This window comes from Symphalangus syndactylus, chromosome 9 (genome assembly GCF_028878055.3).
Source record: "Symphalangus syndactylus isolate Jambi chromosome 9, NHGRI_mSymSyn1-v2.1_pri, whole genome shotgun sequence".
Taxonomy (NCBI): Eukaryota; Metazoa; Chordata; class Mammalia; order Primates; family Hylobatidae; genus Symphalangus; species Symphalangus syndactylus.
The window spans coordinates 87136638-87153243 of NC_072431.2; the positions used below are offsets into that span (position 1 = coordinate 87136638).

Here is a 16606-nt window from a genome sequence, read left to right on the forward strand (position 1 = left end):
AGTCCCATATTCTTTAAACCTAAGACAACTAGGTCTCCTTCCCTGCCAGGCCTGAGCCATTTCTCACCCCATGCCTTTGTACAGGCCATCCCTTCTGCTGGCCTTGCCTGTCTGTCTTCAAGGCATGGCCAAGGCCCACTCATGGCACCTGCCTCAGGCCACACTCCCTCCTCCCACAGCCAGCACAGCTGCTGCAGGTGCCTGGTCATGGCTTTCTCTATACACCAGCACAGCAGGCTTCATGCTCCAGTACTGGAGACTTTATATAGTATTATAATTTATAATGGAGTAACCGTGAGTTCTCAGTGACAGGGCTTACATTTCATCTATCTCTATAAGCATGTCCATCATAGTTTCTGATATACAATAAATGAGAGCCCCAGAAAGACAAGAGTAGAAGACAACCTCTTTTTAAACAAGGACCTCAACAGTTGCCCATGGGACAAAGACAAAGATGAGAGGGAACAAGACAATGAAAAAAAGAACTGATGCATCATGAGACCATACAATGCTCAGAAAATTAAAGCGCTGATTACACCAAAGGAGTATGTGACAGCTTGTTCCTCCTTTTCAAAGAATGGTAGTTTAGGGTATTGTCACAAACCAACTCAGTGACTTTGGGGACGTGATATAATGGCAATACACAGCAACTCTTCATAAGAGATGAATGCAGCAGCAGCAATCCTCAGCCTAGAAGTTGACACTCCAAGTTTATTAACAAATTGATTTAGGGAAACCTCACAGCATTTCCCCCTTAGAAACTGTGTGCTCAAGTCCCTAGACTAGACTGCAAAGGCTTATTTAACCCAGAAGATTGCTAGATTATACCCAAACTGAGCTGGGTTGCAAAAAGTACAAGCGAAATGTGGTTCTGCTCCATCACCATATAGCCAAATGATCACTTAACCAGAATGGTAGTTCCTGCCTCTCTCCACAGATGTGCTGGGCATCAACTAGAATAATGCGTGATAAACAGCTTTGAGAAGTGTGCCACGCCATCAAACAAAAGGGGCTCCTCCTAGTGTGGCTCCTATGAAACCTAATTGCCCGTGAAAATACAGTCCTGTGGGATAATGTGCTGCCTTCTGCCCTGGGACTCCAGGGACTCATTTTCACCATGACAACAGGAGCCCAGGATTTCTCTCTTTGTCCCTGGTGGCAGAGGGGCTATGCGATCGAGCTCTCACATGCTTGGGGAATAAAAGCTGTCTGCAGGATGTACATTCAAGTGTCAACCCAAGTGTCTACTGATTTGTGTGACAAAATCATTAAGGAGATAAAAATCAGGATAACAGCAATATGTCAAAATATTTCAAGATGCCAGAGTTTGAAGTATGAACAGCAGCAGCTCACGTGGAATGACAAAGATGAGGTCAGGGCAGTAGAAATCAGGCACCTGCTGAACCTTATGTCAACAGTGTGATGGAAGCATCTCATTTCCTCTTCTGAGGTACAAGCCTTTGTTTCTGGTGATGGCAGCCCTTGGGCAGCATATGCTTGTTGGAAATTTATCCTGCCCTAAGGGGCTGTACATCATACTTTAGAGGCCATTTTCTGGGCAGTTGGCCTCTTGCTTAATTTTAAGCCTACATTGCACAACACTGTGATGATGTGTCACATTTTGCACTGGTTTGAGTAGCAGGTGAACATCTGGAGTCTCCAGCAGGCTGAACTCAGAGAAGACAAATGCTCTAGGGAGCTTTATTTAAATAAGAAAAAGTGCTTCAGGTAAGAATTTGTCTGAATTCCAGGGCTGGCCAACACACCCACAGTATCATTCCAGAGTAGAAGAAGGTGAGGAACTCCTCTCCCCTCCAAGCCTTGAGCCAACAGGCCAGTCCCGTCAGAGAGCACAGCCCATCCCTGCTGAGGGATCCCTGTGTCTGCCTCATTCAGTGACCTGCTGTGCAGTGGCAAGAGGCCAGGCCTGCAGTGGAAGGGTTTTCCCTAATTGGCTTCACTCCACTTCCCGCCTCCTTCCTTCTCTGCCTGTTGTGTGCTCAACGCCTTCCTGCTCTGTCTCCCTAGCTTCTGGTTCACTTTTTGTTTTCTGCCTCGATTTAGCTGTCTCTAAGCTACTTTGATTTAGTTGTCACTCCACCCTCAATGATTGGCTAACAGGTGTCAGGATGTGTCTGGTTTCAAGGGGTACTCTCTTTTGAGGGATGCCCAAACAAACGGGCCTGGAAGAGAGGTTCTGGAACTCCGAGGACACCTCCCTAGATTCTCACACTTAAACTGCTGTCCCAGACAGACAGGAATCACGTTCCAATCTGCATGGCCAGTGAGGCAAAAACAGCGAAGCCGTCAAAAGCACATGTGCCTCTCCCTCTCTTCCCACTGTGCTTCCCACTATGAGTTCCTGGATGGTAAACCCAGTTCAGTGTCCAGTCCTGCCGAGGATGGAGGCAGCCAGGCTTTGGGCCTCGGGCCTGCTTACCTTACTGCTTACTACCAAGGCCTCAATCAGCTCATCTTCAGGATGCTGCAGAACTGATTTGCAAAGCAGCAAACTGGAATATTTTTTGGAGTCAAAGTCCTTTCTGAATCATTCATATTTCATGTCAAATACTTTCTCTCTCTCTCCCCTCCTTTTTTTTTTTTGAGATGGAGTTTCGCTCTTGTTGCCCAGGCTGGAGTGCAGTGGTGCGATCTCTGCTCACTGCACCCGGGTTCAAGTGATTCTTCTGCCTTAGCTTCCCAAGTAGCTGGGATTGCAGGCACTCGCCACCATGCCTGGCTAATTTTCTATTCTTAGTAGAGACAGGGTTTCACCATGTTGGCCAGGCTGGTCTTAAACTCCTGACCTCAAATGATCTGCCTGCCTGGGGCCTCCCAAAGTGTTGGGATTACAGGTGTGAGCCACTGCGCCTGGCCTGTTTTTTTTTTTAATGTAAAAAAAAAAAAAAAAAAGAAAAAGAAAAAAAGAGAGTCTTTTTTATTTCCACTAGCATGACAAAGTCCCCCACTGGTTTCTGTCCAGCCTCCCCAGTTGGTCATTTTAAATTTATGTGAAAAGGAAGAGGAATGCCATTTCTCAGTGCATTTCAGCCTAATCAGATGCATTAAGAACTAAGTGAGAAGCACTACAAAGATTAAAACTGGATTGTAACTTAGGAAAGATGGCATCTATTACCATAGGCCTGAGCAAAGCCACACAGCAGGGAACAAAAGAAGTGACTTAAATCCTGGATCTGCAACGAGTTCTGTGACCTGAGATAGATTATTTAGGCTCCTTGGCCACTGTCCTCATTTATACACAGAGAAGGGTGAGAGATTCTGGTCTTTCCAGGCCTATCATGTTATAATTCTATGACTAAAATCAACCTGAGGCAATAAATCCTACTCCATTAATTTATTTACAATAAAAGAAAAAAAACATAAGAAAATATAAATATTTAAAACCAAACAATTAAAAAATGTGATCCAAAGAAAAGGCTTCTTTGCTGTGATTGCACATGTCTCTATTAGAAACATTTGGCCATCTAAGAAAAATACAGAAGCTTGGCTCCTCCCTAACACACAAGTGTAGCATGAGCTTTAATAAGGTCGACTATGGATCTCATTCCTCTTGACTATTTTGAGGTGTCTCTCCATTTATTCATAATCAATCTATCACTATATCTCCATATGTGTGTATGCACATGTACACACACACACACACACACACATGCACGCACAAGAACAAAATAGGAAAGTGAAGAAAGACCAGAGTTAGGTCTAACCAAAGATGGAGAAATGAGACTTACAGGAGCTGCTGAGTTTTTGACGGTGACACTGGGGGTGGTTGCTCGCAGGGCCCCACTCACTCCATGGTAGTATTTGAAGCAGATCTTAGTTTCAGCTGAAAGACAAACAAAAAACGAGACTGAGAAGTAGGGTATAACCCAGGGAGAGACAGCTATGGCCACAGAGAACATCTCTAAGAACTGCAACCTAATTCCCCCCACGAGCAAGCCAGGCCACACTCAACAATGATGCTCCTCATGTGGCCTCAAGGACAGGTCTGACTTCTTCCTAAAACTATGACATGAAAAATTGTTTTGGCCTTAACATTTTTGTATCCAAGTTAAGTCCATTATTTAGACTTCTCCGCATCCATCCTACTCCATTAGAGGTCATTGATTTAAAACCCTTAGTTCTAAGATGTGAGGTGGGTGGATGCCTATCACCTGTCTGTTTCTTCTGTAATGTCCTATTATTTAATTCATTGTGATTAATATCTTGGTAATTTGCAGAAAGACTTCGAGAAGTTATTGAAGTACACGGGAGGGAGGCATATTTTCTAAACTCCTGTACCCATCAATGATAACCTCTTTGCATCACAATTTGTTTCCTTCAAAGTTCTATAGATGTAGCTGGCAGTGGTGGCACGCATCTGTAGTTCCCAGCTACTTGGGAGGCTGAGGCAGGAGGATTGCTTGAGCTCAGGAGTTTAAGGCTGCAGAGTTATAATCACTGCAGTGCACTCCAGCCTGGGTAATAGGGTGAGAATCCATTAAAAAAAAAAAAAAAAGAAGTTCTATAAATGGTTAAGCAGAATGTAAAGAGTTTAGGGGGATCACACTGGGTTTGAATTTCAGCTCCATTATTTACCATCTGTGAGACAATGAATAAGTCCCTGTACCCCTTGTTAAAATAGGACTTCATAAGATGTTGCTTAAGCAAATAAAAGTGCTTAGATTCAATTAAGTGCTCAGTAAATGTTAGTGATTGTGATGATGTGATGACTAAATGACAATAACATGAGTCCTTTTCCTTCTGGCATTTAGTTCCCTAGAGGACAAGATCTGTAGCCAACATGAGTTTAGTTCATTTGAAGGTGACTTGCTTTCCCCAGTTCACTGTTTATAGGATTTGTTTTCTTAAAATTTAAAAAAATTAGCAGGCTATGTCTTGGTCCCTTATATTTTGTTTGAAACAATATGAGAAATCTCCAATTTGAGGTATTTTCTTTCAAATATGGAAATTTGCCTTCAATTATCATATTAAAAATAATGTCTACAATTTTCTTAGCATGCATTTGAAATGTGCTCAGAATGGAAAATATGAAAAATGAAGATAAGTATAAATGAAATAACAATCTTCCGAGATTTTTGCATAATTGAGACTATAAACTATAGAATAATACATTTTGCTTTTTTAAAAAATTGACATTATGAAATAAGCATGGCCAACTATCATTTAAAACTCCTCAAATAACATTACTTATTATATAGAACAATTGAATAGATTTACACATTACAAATATTCCTATATTTGGAAATTCAGGCTTTTCTCTGAAAATCAATTACTTTTTACAAATTATTTTTTAAGTTCAAATTTTCTCCCTAGGACAACGGAACAAAAATTGCTAGATACCTACCCGACATCCATTCTACCTTTCCTCCTTAATAACAGAATCTCAGTTTTATTTTGAGTGATAACGTCCAGCTAACGTACTACATTTTGCAGCCTCCCTGGCAAAATAACACCTATGCAGTTTACCATTGTTATTTTAGGATCTCTGTTATATGTAGCTAAACCTAAACCTAACTGATATGTAAAGGTTTCCTCAATGCTGTAGATATGAATATTGCAGTAGTCTTCTTTAGGTTAAAAGATATGGGCCGGGCGCGGTGGCTCACGCCTGTAATCCCAACACTTTGGGAGGCCGAGGTGGGTGGATCATTTGTGGTCAGGAGTTTGAGACCAGCCTGGCCAACATGGTGAAACCTCATCTCTACTAAAAATACAAAAATTAGCTGGGCGTGGTGGTGCACTCCTGCAATCCCAGCTACTTTGGAAGGCTGAAGCAGGAGAATTGCTGGAACCCGGGAGGTGGAGGTGGCAGTGAGCCAAGATCACGCCATTGCACTCCAGCTTGGGCAACAAAGACTCAGTCTCCAAAAAAAAAAAAAAATATTTTAAGGATCCTCCCTTCCTGGGGCCAAATTGCTTTCCAAATAACACTTTACACTTCTATCAGGAAATGTGACTCTGACCATCTCATAGAACCCTTGTTAGCACTGAGCATCATCACTTAAAAATAGGCTTAAAATAGAATCTGATTATTATTTTTGTTTCATTTATTTATTAGTAGGGTTAAACTTTTTCATTAAATTTTAATTAGCTATTTAAATTTTTTTGAAGCCATTTAATTGCAGTTGTTTAGGTTTTCCATTACCTGGGTGATGCCTGGATGCTAATCAGTCCCTCTGTTAGTGGATGTGTTCTTACTTCAGATATGCCTGTACTTTGAGTTTCCTTCCTGAGTCACTTTCTCTATAGTTCTTTCACATGTCTGTTGATTGTCTTTTCAAGCTCTTGGTGGACAATCTTATAACCCAGTTCTGTACTTATTCTCCAAGACACCTCAAAGTTGTCCCCATGTTAGGTCTACACACTCAGATCCAATACTGTGTTGTCCTGAGAGGCAAGTTTCCTGTAAGTCAGGGATCAGGGAAGGACTCTGAATAAAGCAGTGAGCCATCCATCTAGTTAATCACAATGAGTTAGTGTTGCCTAGTGCATGAGTTACTCTGCCTGTAGGTGCCGGTGGGATAAGCATGGAGGGGCCAAGTGGCCTCACCTTCAGCTCAGTTGGGTGGAAAGGAATTTTAGGTACCAGGAATCCCAAACGGGCACTACTAGATTTCCATTTAAAGAAAAAATTATTTCAATGCCTTTGAGCAAAAAGGTCAGGGAAATTACATACAATCTTGCATTGAACTGTATTGCTAGATGAGATCAGTGCATATTTTGAGCCAAGAATTCATGGAACACTTCAAACTCTGTACTCTTCTTTGTTTCTTCCATTTTTAGTTTTTTATTGATACATAATAGATGTACATATTTTCAGGATACATGTGATGATTGAATACATTCATATAATTTGTAAAAATCAAATGAATGTAATTGGGATATACATCATCTTAATTATTTGTCTTTTTTTGTGCTAGAGACATTTGAATTATTCTCTTCTAGCCATTTGGAAACATATGATAGATTATTATAAATTATAGTCACTCTATTGATCTATCAAACACTAGATTTTATTTCTTCTATCAAACTGTATATTTGTACCCGTTAATCAATCTCTATTCATCTTCTTCTTCCTTCTACCTTTCTTGGTCTCTGGTAACCACCAATCTACTCTCAATCTCCATGAGATCCACTTTGTTAGCTCCCACATACAAATGAAAACATGCAATATTTATCTTTTTGTGCTTGGCTTATTTCACTTAACATAATGACCTTCAGTTCCATCCATGTTACTGCAAATGACAGAATTCCATTCTTTTTTATGGCTGGATACTATTACATACCACATTTTCTTTATCCACTCATCTATTAATGGGCACTTAGGTTGATTCCATATTTTGACTGTTGTGATCAGTACTGCAATAAACATGGGAGTGCAGATATCTCTTCGATATATTGATTTCCTTTCTTCTGGCTATATACCCTGTAATGGAATTGCTGGGTCATATGGTAGTTCTATTTTTATTTTTTGAGGAATCTGTTAGTTTTTCGTAGTGGCTGTACTAATTTACATTCCCACCAGCAGTGTACAAGGGTTACCCTTTCTCTGTGTTCTCGCCAGCATTTGTTGCTCCCTGTCTTGTTTTAATTGGGGTGAATGATAACTCATTGTGGTTTTGATTTGCATTTCCCTGATGATTACTGATGTTGAGCATTTTTTTCATGCACCTGTTGGCCATTTGTCTGTCTTATTTTAAGAAATGTCTATTCACATCTTTTAAAAGATGCCACTTAAAAATCAGATTTTTTTTTGCTCTCGAGTTGTTTAAGCTTTTTGTATATTTTGGTTATTAATTCCTTATCAGACAGATAGTTTGCAAATATTTTCTCCCACTCTTTGGCTTGTCTCTTCACTTTGTTGATTGTTTCTGTTGCAGTGCAGAAGCCTTTAAGCTTGATATAATCCTATCTGTCAACTGTTGCTTTTGTTGCCTGGGATTTTTAGGTCCTACACAAAGAAAACTTTGCCCAGACCAATGTCCTGGAGAGTTTTCCCAATGTTTTCTTCTAATAGTTTCAGTTTTAGGTCTTAGATTTAAGCCTTTAATCCATTTTGATGTTATTTCTGTGTATGATGAGCAATAGGGGTCTAGTTTCATTCTTCTGCATATGGATTTCCAGTTTTCCCAGCATTATTTATTGAAGAGACTAATATTTCCCCATTGCATGTTCTTGGCACCTTTGTTGAAAATAGATTGGCTGTAAATGCCTGGATTTATATCTGGGTCCTCTATTATTATATGTTCCATTGGTCTATGTGTCTATTTTTTGCCACTACCATGCTGATTTGGTTACTACAGCTTTGTAGCATATTTTTCTTTTTTTCTTTTTTTTTTTGAGATGGAGTCTCGCTCTGTCACCCAGGCTGGAGTGCAGTGGCACCATCTTGGCTCACTGCAAGCTCTGCCTCCTGGGTTCACACCATTCTCCTGCTGAGGCTGGAGAACCTCCTCCCCTCCTAAGTAGCTGGGACTACAGGTGCCTGCCACCACGCCCGGCTAATTTTTTGTATTTTTAGTACAGACGGGGTTTCACCGTGTTAGCTAGGATGGTCTCGATCTCCTGAACTCGTGATCTGCCTGCCTCGGTCTCCCAAAGTGCTGGGATTACAGGCGTGAGCCACTGCGCCCGGCCAGCTTTGTAGCATATTTTGAAGTCAGATAGTATGATGCCTCCAGCTTTGCTCTTTTTCGCTCAGAGTTGCTTTGGCTATCCAGGGTCTTCTGTGGTTCCAAATACATTTTAGGATTAGTTTTTCTGTTTCTGTGAAGAATGTCATTGATATTTTGGTAAGAATTGCATAGAATCTGTAAAATTGCTTTGGGTAGAACTGTCATTTTAGTTATAGTAATTCTTCCAATACATAAACATGGAATATCTTTCTATTTTTAAATGTTTACTTCAACATCTTTGATCAGTGTTTTACAGTTTTCCTTTGCTCATTAAATTGATGCCTAGGTATTTTACATTCTTTGTAGCTATTGTAAATAGGATTGCTTGCTTGATTTCTTTTTTCAGATTGTTTGCTGCTGGTATATATACATGACTTTTGTATGTTTATTTTGTATCCTGCACCTTTGCTAAATTTGTTTATCAGTTCTAACAATTTTTGGTGGAATCTTTTTTTTTAAATATAAAATCATGTCATCTTTGAACAAGTCTACTTTACCTTCTTTCTTTCCAATTTGGGTGCCCTTTATTTCTTTCTCTTGCCTAATTGCTCTGGCCAGAATTTCTAGTACTATATTGAATAAAAATGGTGAAAGTGTGTATCCTTGTCTTGTTCCAGATCTTAGAAGAAAGGCTTTCATTTTTTCCCCATTCAGTGCTATGCTAGTTGTGGGCTTGTCATACATGGTCTTTATTATTTTGAGGTAGGTTCCATCTATACCCAGTTTATTGAGGGTTTTTATCATAAAAGGATGTGGATTTTGTCAAATGCTTTTTCAGCATTTATTGAAATGATCATATGGTTTTTGTTCTTGATTCTGTTAATGTGATGTATGACATTTATTTATTTGTATATGATGAATCATCCTTACATCCCTGTGATGAATCCCACTTGATGATGGTGAATACTCTTTTTAATGTGTTGTTGAATTAGGTTTGCTAGTGTTCTGTTGAGGACTTTTGTATCTATGTTAATCAGTGATATTGGCCTGCAGTTTTCTTTTTTTTGTAGTGCCCTTGTCTGGCTTTGGTATCAGGATAATGCTGGCCTCGCAGACTGAGTTTGGAAGTATTCCCTCCTCTTCTATTTTTTTAAAGAGTTTGAGAAGAATTGGTGCTCATTCTTCTTTAAATATTTGGTAGAATCCAGCAATGAAGTCATCAGGTCCTGAAGTTTTCTCTGAAGACAGACTTTTTATTATGGCTTCAGTCTTATTATTCATTATTGGTTTGTTGCAGTTTTTTATTTCTTCATGGTTCACTCTTGGTATGATGTATTTGGGAATTTATCCATTTTTTCCAGGTTTTCCAATTTGTTGGTGTATGGTTGTCCATAATAGTTGCTAATGGTTTTTTGTATTTCTGAGGTCTCAGTTGTTATGTCTCCTTTTTTCTCTTATATTATTTATTTGAGTCTCCTCTCTTTTTTTCTTAGCGATTCTAGCTTTGTTTATGCTTTCAAAAAAACTGAGTCTTCATTTTATTGATCTTTTGTATTTTTGAGGTATCAATTTATTTCTGCCCTGCTCTTTTTTACTTCTTTTTTCTGCTTATTTTGGGTTTGGGTTGTTCTTGATTTTCTAGTTCCTCAAGGTACTTCATTAGGTTGCTTACTGAAAGTCTTTCTACTTTTTTGATATAGGTGTTTATTGCTATAAACTTCCCTCTTAGTAATGCTTTTTACTGTACCGCATACATTTTGGTATGCTGTATTTCTATTTGATTTGTTTCAAAACATTTTAAAACTTTTTTCTTAATTTCTCCATTAGTTGTTCAGGAGCATGTAGTTTAATTTCCATGTGTTTGTGTAGTTTCTGAGGTTTCTCTTGTTAATGATTTTGTTTTATTCCTTTTGTGGTCAGAGAAGATACTTGATATGATTTCTACTTTTTTGAATTTGTTGACACTTATTTTGTGGCTTAATATACGGTCTTTTCTGAAGAATGTTCCATGTGTTGATAAAAAAACGTGTATTCTGCAGCAGTTGAGTGAAATGTTCTATAGGTGTCAGTTAGGCCATGTGGTCAATGTGTAGTTTATTTACATTTCCTTGCTGGAATGATATGGCCATTATGGAAAGTGGGGTATTGAAGTCCCCTATTATGATCATATTGTAGTGTATCTCTCATTTTAGATCTATTAATGTTTGCTTTACATATTTGGGAGCTCTGGTGTTGGGTGCATAGATATTTATAATTTTCATAGCCGCTTGCTGAATTGACCCCTTTATCATTATATAGTGACCTTCTTTATCTCTTTTTACAGTCTTTGATTTGTAGTCTATTTTATCTGATGTAAGCATAGCTACTCCTGCCCTTTATGGTTTCTAGTTGCATGGAATGTCTTTTTCCACCTCAGTACTTTCAGTCTATATGTGTCTTTATAGCTGAAGTGGGTTTCTTATAGGCAGCATATAGTTGGGTCTTGTTTCTTTATTAACTCAGCCACTCTATCCCTTTTAATTAGAGAATTGAGTATATTTACATTTGTTGTTATTATTGATAAGTAAGGACTGACTACTGCCATTTTGTTGCTTGATTTCTGTTTTATTTTATTTTATTTTATTTTATTTTATTTATTTTTTTGATGGAGTCTTGCTCTGTTGCCAGGCTGGAATGCAGTGGCACGATCTTGGCTCACTGCAACCTCCGCCTCCTGTGTTCAAGTGATTCTCCTGCCTCAGCCTCCTGAGTAGCTGGGACTACAGGTGTGCGCCACCACGCCCAGCTAATTTTTGTATTTTTAGTAGAGACAGGGTTTCACCATGTTGGCCAGGATGGTCTCGATCTCTTGACCTCATGATCTGCCTGCCTCAGCCTCTCAAAGTGCTGGGTTTCAGGTGTGAGCTACTGTGCCTGGCTTCTGGTTGGTTTTTAACTGCTCTCTTCCTTTTTTCCATATTCCCTATCTTCCTTTGTGGTTAAGTTATTCTCTCTGGTAATATGTTTTAATTTTTTGCTTTTTATTTTTAGTGAATCTATTATAGGTTTTTGCATTTTGGTTGCCATGAGGCTTACAAAAAAATCTTATAGATGTAACAAGTTATTTTAAGGATATGACAACTTATCTTAGATCACAAAGAATGGAAACAAAGAACAAATTAAAAAAAAAAGCCTCTACAATTTAACTCCATCCTCCCAACATTTGGATTTTATGTTGTCTCAATTTACATATTTTTATATTACTTATCTCTTAACAGGTTGCTATAGGTATTACTGTTTTTGATCAATTTGTCTTTTGGTCTTCCTACTAGAGATATGAGTAGATTGCACACCACAATTACAGTATTAGAGTATTCTGGGTTTGTCTGTGTACTTAATTTTACCAGTGGATTTTATATCTTCAAATGTTTCCTTTTTACTCATTAGTGTTTTTTGTTTTTGTTTTTCAGATTAAATAACTCTCTTTAGCATTTTTTGTATGATGGGTCTGGTGGTAGTGAATTCTTTTAGCCTTTGTTTCTCTGGGAAATAATTTATCTCTTTTCTGTATTTGAAGGATAACTGCTGGATACAGAATTCCTGGGAGGCAGTTTTTTTTTTTTTTTTTTTCCTTTCAGCACTTCGAAAATGTCATCTCACTCCCTCTTGGTCTGTATGGTGTCCATTAAGAAGTCTGTTGCCTGATGAACTGGAGCTCCTTTATATGTTCTTTGCTTCTATTCTCTTGCTGCTTTTAAGATGCCATCTTTGTCCTTGACCTTTGAAAGTTCGATTATTATATGCCGTGGGATAGCCTTATTTGAGTTGAATCTGTTTGGTGTTCTCTGATCTTTCTGTATCTGGATGGATGTATACCTCTTTCTCAAGTTTTGGGAAGTTTTCTGTTATTATTTCTTTGAATAAATTTTCTCCTTGCTGTTGCTCAATTCCTTTTGAACACCAATAATTCTTAGATTTGTTCTTTTGAGGTAATTTTCTATGTCTTGTAGGTGATCTTTGTTCCTTTTTATTCTTTTTTCTTTTTTCTCCTCTGTGTATTTTCAAATAGCCTGTCTTTGAGCTCACTGATTCTTTTCTCTGCTTGATTCAGTCTGCTGTTGAGAACGTGTAATAAATTTTTCACTTCAGCAAATATATTTCTCAGTTCCAAGATTTGTTTTATTTTTAAAATTATTTCAGTCTCTTTGTTAAATTTCCTTGATAAATTTCTGAATTGCTTTTTCTGTCTTATCTTAGAGATCACTGAGTTTCTTTAAAACTTCTATTTTTCAGTTCTTAGTGCACATATTGTTGTCTTATTGGGATCAATCACTGGTTCCTTTCTGTGCCCACTTGAGGAGGTCATGGTTTTCTGTTTGCTGTTTTTCTTGTAGATATACAGCTACGTCTTTGCACTGAAGGATTAGTTATTTATTTCAGTCTTCTCTGTCTGGCCTTTTTTTAAAATTATTGGATGTGTTTGTGTAGAGATTCTTTGTAATTTACCTGTTGATATCTTTCTTTTTTTCCCCTACTATAAATAATTGCCTCTTTTTTGACACTAGATGGCATATTAAACCCAGGTTTGCCTCACTTCTGGTAAACAATCAGATTGCTGCCCATCCTGAATGGAGGAGGTCCCAAAAGGGTTATCCCAGGACTATGGAAAAACTGGCTAAGGGCTCATGCCAAGGGGATCTATGGAACAAGCTTTCCACGGCATGGTGCTGCTGAACACTCACTCTGATTTAGTGTCTCCTTTGGCTGAGCTATATCTCAGAGCTTCCAGGGGTGGTGGTCTTTCCTCCTTGCTTTGTCTATGGTTGCTCTCAGGGATAGTTCTCTCTTCAGGCACTCCCAATGCTTCTCGTGGGTTGAGGCAGGGACAAGTCTCCTGCCAGGGAACCCAAAATGATGTGGAAGCTGGTTGTCTACCTCCATTTCACTTTTTCCAGTGTAGAAATCGTGAGCTGGGGAAAAATTTTCCATGCACTTGGTGCCAGGTAGATTGAGGGGAGGGGCATTGTGGATATGGAAGTCTGATTCTCTTACCATCTGCTCAGAGTTTTTTTCACTGCTTTGTGGCCCTCAGAGCTGTCTTACCCTCATATTTGAGTTCTGGGATATTGCTGGTGATCATCTTGGTGCCATACAATTGTCTTAAATTTTATGTGGGGGGAAGTGAAGCCAGCTTGCCTCTATACTACCCTTGTGGAAATGGACGTCGTGGTACTCTTCTGAGAAGTTGTTGGCAAAGGTTGTTTTCCTTTTTCTTAAACAAGTATTTTAATACTATGCTCAAGTGTTTAGCAACTTGATTATAAATTGATCTTCCTTTTATTTAACCTAAATATCCCTGTAATTTAAAATGATTTCCCATTCTAGCTGAAAAGGGATATTAAATCATTAAAGTTTCTTCTTATTTAGGGGTGGGCTATGAATGAAAGGCATCCATAAATATTAAAACACATGTATCAATAATATATACATATTTATATTTTCAAGTTTGGGCCGGGGTGACCATGTCATTCACGAAGTAGAGCAAAACTGAAGTTTCCACCACTATAATGTATATTTATACACAGATTGCAACTATAATCTTTATTTAAGGGCATGTATTCAGAGAGTATGGATTGTTTCTTATCACTTAAAGAAATGAGAAAATTGCTTCCCTGCCCCCCCACCTTCCTACACTGTTAAGGGATTAGTAGGCCAGCTGTAGCACTTGAGACATCAGTATGCAATGATGATAGGAGACCTGAGTAAGTAAAATGTTCAATTAAGTTTAAAAGCAATGACCTAAATTTGTCGTAACAGTTAATTAACACTTACTATGTACCAGGCCATTAATAATATTTTCTAATTTGATCCTCGCAAGAATCCTATGAAGTATAGCCAATCATTATTAGCCTTCTTAAAAAATTGTGTTTAGCACAATGCTTGGCATATAATCAGACCTCAGTAAATGTCACCTGTCATTCTTATTTTACATCTAAGGAAAATGAGGTCAAAATTAAGGCCACTTACATAAGGTCACACATATGGTTCATGGCAGGCCTAGGATTTAAGCAAACATTAACTCCTTTCTTGGTGATTTGTCTCTCAAAAGTTTTTAATAACTCAAGTTTGCTGACCAGCTAGCAGAAGTAAACTTCTACTTTCAGTAATAATGTACTAGGCAATTCAGAGAACGTCTAGAAAAGCTGTTAAAATGTAGAAATAACTCTGCCAAAAGTAGGGTTACCAAATCAAATACAGGACACCCAGTTAAATTGAGTTTCAGATAAACAAGGAATGAATTTTTAGCATAAGCAGGTTTCAATTATTGCATGGAATACACATACAATAAAAATATTATTCATTGTTTATTTTAAATTCAAGGCTGGGCGCGGTGGCTCACGCTTGTAATCCCAGCACTTTGGGAGGCCGAGGCGGGCGGATCACGAGGTCAGGAGATCGAGACCACAGTGAAACCCCGTCTCTACTAAAAATACAAAAAATTAGCCGGGCGTGGTGGCAGGCGCCTGTAGTCCCAGCTACTCGGAGAGGCTGAGGCAGGAGAATGGCGTGAACCTGGGAGGCGGAGCTTGCAGTGAGCCGAGACTGCGCCACTGCACTCCAGCCTGGGCGACAGAGCAAGACTCCGTCTCAAAAAAAAAAATTCAAATTTAATTAGATGTCCTGAAAGTTTTTTCCCCTAGATCTAGAAACTCTAGCCTGAAGGCATCAGAGACCTACCAAGGCAGTGGAAAATAAGATAATGAGGTCAAGATACAGAAGATGAAAACTCAGAGATAAGCTCAGGATTTGGGGTTGTTTCTCCAAGGGTAAATGTGTTGATTCTAAAAGAAGCATCTGAGAGGCTGAGAAGCTGAAAAGAATATTTGACAGGTTTGCAGGGTTAAGGGGATAAAACTTAAAAATCTAAAGCCTGTCAAAAAGGAAAGCTCTGGTAATTCCCTCACGATTCAATGTGGGACTCTGAATAAGTGAATGGATATACTGTTGAGAAATACACCAGCCTTAGCCTTCCGAATCATCTCAAGCCTTGAAATTCAATTGAGGTTATTCTGGATTGCTAGACATTGGTCAGAAGAAAATGTAAAACCCCTCAGGAGGAAAGTAGCATCATTCTAAGCCTCAACTGATTTCTACAAGTTTTCATTTACATTGTACAGTTCTTAATTAAAATTGACCAAGCACATGCAAAGACAAGGCAATGTAAAAAAAAAAAAAAAAAAAAAAAAAAAAGAAAGAAGAAAAAAACCAGCTGACAAAGAAAAGGCAGATATATAGAATTTGCAGATATCAGAGTCATCAGATACAGGCATATGTTCAGTAACAAGTAGATGTCACTCCTGGGAATCTCACCCCCATCCCTCACAGCAGCCACAGCAAGACCTGCCCTAAAAGAGTCTGAGCTCAGACACGTCTAGCCCTGCCCCCACCTGGTGGTCCTTCCCTACCCACTCTGGTAGTGGAAGATAAAGGGCATATAATCTTGAGAGTTCTAAGACATCGCCCACCACTGGTCCCTCTGCACACTACTACAGCCGAAACTCTCTGGAAAGTGCTACCTCCTGGTAGGAGGCCAACCAGTACAAAAATAGAGCATTAAACAACCAAAGCCGAGGACCTCTATGGAGTCCATTGTACCCTCTGCCACCTCCACCAGAACAGGCACTGATAATCATGGCTGAGAGACCTATAGATGGTTCACATCACAGGACTCTGTGCAGATAACCCCCAGTACCAGCCTGGAGGCAGGTAGACTCGCTGGGTGGCTAGACCTAGAAGACAGACAACAATCACTGCAGTTTGGCTCACAGGAAGCCACACCATAGGAAAAGGGGACAGTACTAATTCAAGGGAACACCTCGGAGGCAAAAGAATCTGAACAACAGCCTTCAGCCCTAGACCTTCCCTCTGACAGAGCCTACCCAAATGAAAAGGAACCAGAAAACACCAACCCTGGTAGTGTGATAAAACAA

At 39.1% G+C, this 16606-nt stretch overlaps 1 protein-coding gene across 6 annotated transcripts in view; it reads right to left on the bottom strand.

Moving 5' to 3' along the window:
• HECW1 (HECT, C2 and WW domain containing E3 ubiquitin protein ligase 1) overlaps nt 1-16606 on the bottom strand; it is a 473895-nt gene that overhangs the window by 202807 nt on the left and 254482 nt on the right. For all 6 annotated transcript variants that reach the window (XM_055293321.2, XM_055293322.2, XM_055293319.2 and 3 more), the window contains one exon: nt 3750-3844. In XM_055293321.2, coding sequence (XP_055149296.1) covers nt 3750-3844 — 95 coding nt within the window. The remainder of the gene's footprint in view (nt 1-3749; nt 3845-16606) is intronic.